The following is a 5,689-nucleotide window of genomic DNA, read 5'->3' as shown; positions in this document are numbered from 1 at the left end:
GGAAGCCTGAGGGGAAACGGATGTTAGAAAGGGAGGGAAACCTGAGAGGAAACAGCCGTTAAAAAGGGTGGGAAGCCTGAGGGGAAATGGCTGTAAAAATGGGCAGGAATCCTGAGGGGAAACGGCCGTTAAAAAGGGCGGGAAACATGAGGGGAAACGGATGTTAGAAAGGGTGGGAAGCCTGAGGGGAAACGGACATTAGAAAAGGTAGGAAACCTGAGGGGAAAGAGCCCTTAGAAAGGGAGGGAAACCTGAGAGGAAACGGCCTTTAGAAAGGGTGGGAAGCCTGAGGGGAAATGGCTGTAAAAATGGGCAGGAATCCTGAGGGGAAACGGCCGTTAAAAAGGGCGGGAAACATGAGGGAAAACGGCCGTTAAAAAGGGCGGGAAGGCTGAGGGGGGCGGAGCCACCGTTGAAAGCAGCGAGGAGACTGAGAGGGCGGAGAAGACCGCGGCAGGGGGCGGAGCCACGGCCGAAAGGGGCGGAGCCAGCTTGTAAACGCGCGGCGGGTGGGAGGCGGCTGAGGGGGCGTGGCGACGGCGGAAGGGGGCGGGGAGGTGGGCGGAGCCAGCCTTAAAGGGACCCTTCTCCCCCTCACGGACGCCATTAACAAGCTCCGTTGTTTAATTGTTTATTGGCCTGGAGCGAACAGGGAACGGAGGGGGGGGTGTATGCCCGCCCCCCCCCCCTCAACTCCTCCGGCATCCCATGATGCCTTGCAGGACCCTGCAAAGTCCTCCAGCATCCCATAATGCCACCTGCTTTCCCCCTCCCCCACTATCCCAGCATGCCCTGAAGGAGGAGACCCACCTTAGGAGCAGTGGGCGGAGCCTCCAGGGTGGCCACGCCCCCTTCCCCACCGCCGGGGCTTTGCTGTTCTGCTGGCCACGCCCCCGAAGTGGGCAGGGCCTGGAGATGCCATGTGACATGAGGGGGCGGGGCTTTTGCACCTAGCCCCGCCCCATCACGCCTTCCCCTCTACGGGGTGGGCGGGGCAGTGCCCGCCGCCTCGCCCCGCCCACTCACATGCGGGGGCGGGGCCTGCGGATAGGGAAGCCCCGCCCCCTCCACCACCCTGGGGCTGTCGGTGCTTGGGGGAGCTGCGGGGGGGGGGGGGGGGCAGTTTTAGGGGGTGGTTTTGGGGAGAAAAAGGGTTTTTTTGGGGGCGGTGGGGCTGGGGGGGGCTCAGGGGAACCCCCCCACCCCCGTGAGGGGGGTCACGGCCCCACGGTGGGGGGTTTTTTTTGGGGGGGGGGGGGGGGGAAGGGGGACTCACCCGCCTCCTCAGAGCCTGGGCTCCAGCCCTCCTCCTGGGGTGGGAGGGGTTAAGAGAGGGCGTGGCCTCACCAAGCCACACCCCCACTGCGCCAAGCCACGCCCCTGCCTCTTTAGCCACGCCCCCTGGGTGAAATGGGCGGGGGGGGGGGCCAAGCCCTCACCTCTTGAATCCCCCTCCCCCAGGAGCCCCCCAGTTCCTCCCAGTTGCCCCCAATCCCTCCCAGTAGCCTCCCAGTTCCCCCCCAGGAGCTCCCCAGTCCCTCCCAGTTCCCCCCCAGTTCCCCCCCAGTTGCCCCCAGTCCCTCCCAGTGCCCCCCCAGTTGCTCCCAGTAGCCTCCCCGGTCTCCCACTTGCCCCAGCAGCCCCCCCCCCCCCCCAGTTGCCCCCCAGCAGCCCCCCAGTAGGTCCCAGTTGCCCCACCCCACACCGGGGTGCTGGCTGGGGTCCGGCTCCCCGGGGGGCTGCGGGTCCTGCTGGTTGCGGGGGGGGCCCCGGCGACGCTGAGGGGGCAGGGGGGGCACGGGGGGAGGGGGCGGCCTGGGGGGGTGACCCCCAGCACCCCAGTTACCCCCCCAGCCCCTAATTGCCCCCCCCAGTTGCCCCCCAGCCCCCATTTGCCCCCTAGAACTTTAATTCCCCACCCAGGACCCCCAATTTCTCCCCAGGACCCCCAATTCTCCCCTCGAGACCCCCAGTTGCCCCCCCAGGACCCCCAATTCCCCACCAGGACCCCCAGTTGCCCCCCCAACACCCTCAATTCCCCCCCAGGACCCCCAATTTCCCCCACAAGCCCCCCAATTCCCCCCCAGGACCCCCAGTTGCCCCCCCAACACCCTCAATTCCCCCCCCAGGACCCCCAATTCCCCCCTCAAGACCCCCAATTCCCCCCCAGTACCCCCAGTTGCCCCCCCAGGACCCCCAATTTCTCCCCGAGGACCCCCAATTCCCCCCCAGGACCCCTAATTTCCCCCCCCAAGTCCCCAAGTCCCCCCAAGGACCCCCAATTCCTCCCCCCCAAACCCCCCAAGTTCCCCCCAGGACCCCCAATTCCCCACCAGGACCCCCAGTTGCCCCCCAAACACCCTCAATTCCCCCCCAGGACCCCAATTTCCCCCCACAAGCCCCCCAATTCCCCCCAGCACCCCCAGTTGCCCCCCCAGGACCCCCAATTCCCCCCCCAGGACCCCCAATTTCCCCCCCCCCCAAGTCCCCAATTCCCCCCAAGGACCCCCAATTCCCCCCCCCAAACCCCCCAATTCCCCCTCAGGACCCCCAATTTCCCCTCCCAAGTCCTCAATTCCCCTCCAATTCCCCCCCCAGGACCCCCAATTCCCCCCTCAAGACCCCCAATTCCCCCCCAGTACCCCCAGTTGCCCCCCCAGCACCCCCAAATCCCCCCAAAGACCCCCAATTCCCCCCCCCCCAAATCCCCCAAGTCCCCCCCAGGACCCCCAATTTCCCCCCCAAGGACCCCCAATTCCCCCCAAGGACCCCCAATTCCCCCCCCAAACCCCCCAATTCCCCCCAGGACCCCCAATTTCCCCCCTCAAGACCCCCAATTCCCCCCCCCAAACCCCCAATTCCCCCCCCAGCACCCCCAATTCCCCCCCCAGGACCCCCAATCCCCCCCCTCACCGGGGCAGGACCCTGCGGGTGTCGAACTCCTCCAGCCCCTCGTCCAAGGGGGGGCCCCCCCCGCCTCCGCCTGCGCCCCCCCGGCGCCCGGGACTGCTGGACAAGGGGAGCGCTGGGGCTTTAAGAAGAGGCCACGCCCCCTCCCGGGGGGGGGGGGAAAGGAGGCGGAGGGGGGTGGAGCTAAGGCAGCTGGGGGTGGGGCTGTGAAGGAGTGGGAGGGGCTAGGGCTCTGTGGGCAGGGCCATGTAAAAGGCAGGTGGGGCTGCAAGCATGGGGGCGGGGCCAGTAGCCGGGGGCGGGGCTATGGGCCTGGGGGCGGGGCCGCGAGGCAGCGGGCAGGGCTGGAGGCTGCCAGTTCAGGGTTGGCTGGTCTAGAGGGGGTCGCTTGTTCTAGAACCAGTTGACCAGTTGGGAACCCATTGACTTGAGGGGAAGGGGTTGGTTGGTCTATGGGTGGTTGCCCAGTCTAGAACCAGTTGACCGGTCAGGAGCCCACGAACTTTTCTTAAACGGATTGACTGGTCTATGGGTGGTTGCCCAGTCTAGAACCAACTGGCGGGTCCCCACACCCCCAGATGGCCCACCTAGAACTGGTCGACCCATCCAGAACCAGTCGGCAGGTCAGGAACAAGTTGACCAGCCTGGACCAGGTCAGCTGACCCCGAGCTGGTCGTCCCACCTCCATCCAATTGACCTATCTAGACCAGGAGGCCACGTCTCCATCCAGTTGCCCGGCCTAGAACCGTCAGGGAGGTCCAAGACCCAGCTGACCTCTCTGGAGATCCAGTTGGCCCGCCTCGATCTGCGTGACGGTCTAGATCCAGCGGTCACCTGGTCTAGATCCGGTTGGCCGGTCTAGATCCATCCCACCCGCCCGGTGGCTTCGGAAGAAGGTCCCGCCCGCCGTCTCCTCCCACCCCACCCACCTCTGCATGGCGCGGGCGGTGTCCTGGAAGCCAACTGCCGTCGTGTTGTTCCTGTCCCAGGTGAGGCTCCTGCCGTGGAGACGGTGGGTGAGGGCGGGGACGGGGTGGGGTGGGGTGGGGTGGGACGCCCCGCCGAGGTCCCCCACCCCCACCCACCTGAAGGGTGCTGTTGATCTGCAGGGCCTTGGCCAACACCTTGGCGCCCACGTCCTCCATCAGGTTCCCGCTGAGGTCCACCTTGGCTTGGCGTTCACCGAGATGCTGGTCCGGGCTTTTAGGCGAGAGTCGGCCACCGACAGCGACTGCAGGGACTTGTGGGAAGGGGCGGGGTCGGACACGAGGTGCCACGGGACCTGGGCGACCCCGCGGAGGGGACATCCCGCCGTCCCCTGGGGGCCACTCACGCAGTCCTCCTCCCGGAGCATCTGGAGCAGGTTCTGGAGGATCTCCTCCAGCGTCCTGGGGGGGGGAAAGAGGGGGACCCCTCATTCGGAGACCTGCCCGGGGGGCTCGGTGGGCTTCCATGGACACGACCTTGGCCACCGGCATCTTGGTGGGCTTCCATGGACTCGACCTTGGCCATTGGGGGCTAGGTGGGCTTCCATGGACACGACCTTGGCCATTGGGGGCTAGGTGGGCTTCCATGGACACGACCTTGGCCACCGGCATCTTGGTGGGCTTCCATGGACTCGACCTTGGCCATTGGGGGCTAGGTGGGCTTCCATGGACACGACCTTGGCCACCCGGCATCTTGGTGGGCTTCCATGGACACGACCTTGGCCATTGGGGTCTAGGTGGGCTTCCATGGACACGACCTTGGCCACCGGCATCTTGGTGGACCTCCATGGACACAATCTTGGCCGTTGGCATGTTAGTGGACTTCCATGGACACAATCTTGGCCATCTGGGGTCTTGCTGGACCTCCATGGACACAACCTTGGTGACCGGCATCTTGGTGGACCTCCATGGACACAACCTTGGCCATTGGGGTCTAGGTGGGCCTCCATGGACACAATCTTGGCCACCGGCATCTTGGTGGGCCTCCATGGACACAACCTTGGCCATTGGGGTCTAGGTGGGCCTCCATGGACACAATCTTGGCCACCGGCATCTTGGTGGGCCTCCATGGACACAACCTTGGCCATTGGGGTCTTCTTGGACCTCCATGGATACGACCTTGGCGACCGGCATCTTGGTGGACCTCCATGGACACAATCTTGGCCGTTGGCATGTTAGTGGACTTCCATGGACACAATCTTGGCCATCTGGGGTCTTGGTGGGCTTCCATGGACACAACCTTGGCCACCGGCATCTTGGCGGGCCTCCATGGACTCAACCTTGGCCACTGGCATCTTGGTGGACCTCCATGGACTCAACCTTGGCCATTATGGTCTAGGTGGGCCTCCACGGACACAACTTTGGCCACCGGCATCTCGGCGGGCCTCCTCGGACTCAACCCAACCCAGCGGGCCTTGACGTTGAAGTTCTTGCCCAGCCAAAGCTACTTCAGAGCCTTGTTCCTCCCCAGCACCGGCACCAGCGTCAGCAAATCGGCGTCGAAACCTGCAGGCGGAGGCAAGAAAGGGACCAATGGGAGGGGTCAGGTGGTGGGTGGGGTCCCAGGCCCCGCCCGCAACCCCCACGCAGTGGGAGGAGCCCACCTCACCGTTGTCGGAGAGGTCCAGGCTGCCCACGGCGCTGACCCCCCCCCAGCAGTTCCCGCAGCACCCGGGCCCCCGGCGAGCGGAGCTGGAAAGATGGCCGCAGGGCGAGGGGGTGGGCGGAGCTCCCCCCCCCGGGAGAAGCCCCTCCCCCTTTGAGACCCCGCCCCTCCCCGCCCCACCTCACAG

General features: G+C 66.0%; 1 protein-coding gene across 5 annotated transcripts; it reads right to left on the bottom strand.

The window, feature by feature from the left end:
* Window positions 1–668: 668 nt before the first annotated feature.
* On the bottom strand, window positions 669–4,986 carry LOC126037272 (proline-rich protein HaeIII subfamily 1-like). 5 transcript variants are annotated; one of them, XM_049797587.1, is made up of 7 exons: window positions 4,574–4,986; window positions 4,244–4,493; window positions 3,996–4,150; window positions 3,498–3,908; window positions 1,277–1,310; window positions 1,027–1,100; window positions 669–909 (listed from the first exon to the last, which is right to left on the bottom strand). In XM_049797587.1, the coding sequence occupies exons 1-4, from the start codon at window positions 4,982–4,984 to the stop codon at window positions 3,750–3,752; spliced, it is 975 nt and encodes a 324-aa protein (XP_049653544.1). In that variant the 5' UTR covers window positions 4,985–4,986; the 3' UTR covers window positions 669–909; window positions 1,027–1,100; window positions 1,277–1,310; window positions 3,498–3,749. The 5 variants fall into 5 exon arrangements, 4 of the variants coding, with proteins under 4 accessions (XP_049653544.1, XP_049653546.1, XP_049653543.1 ...); XM_049797589.1 differs by having other exon boundaries at window positions 3,996–4,493; window positions 4,574–4,679; window positions 4,801–4,986; XM_049797586.1 differs by having other exon boundaries at window positions 3,996–4,493.
* Window positions 4,987–5,689: the final 703 nt, after the last annotated feature.

This window comes from Accipiter gentilis, unplaced genomic scaffold (genome assembly GCF_929443795.1).
Source record: "Accipiter gentilis unplaced genomic scaffold, bAccGen1.1, whole genome shotgun sequence".
NCBI classification, from domain to species: domain Eukaryota; kingdom Metazoa; phylum Chordata; class Aves; order Accipitriformes; family Accipitridae; genus Astur; species Astur gentilis.
This window is presented reverse-complemented; position numbering and strand designations above follow the sequence as displayed.

Excerpts from the sequence above, each read along its gene's own strand:
- LOC126037272 (XM_049797586.1), bottom strand. The coding sequence starts at position 4,984 with ATGGCCAAGGTTGTGTCCATGGAGGCCCACCAAGATGCCGGTGGCCAA. Across the intron at positions 4,494-4,573 it reads CAAGATGCCGGGTGGCCAAG|GTCGTGTCCATGGAAGCCCA; the intron begins GTCGTGTCCATG and ends CCGGTGGCCAAG. Across the intron at positions 3,909-3,995 it reads AGATCAACAGCACCCTTCAG|GAGCCTCACCTGGGACAGGA; the intron begins GTGGGTGGGGGT and ends TCTCCACGGCAG.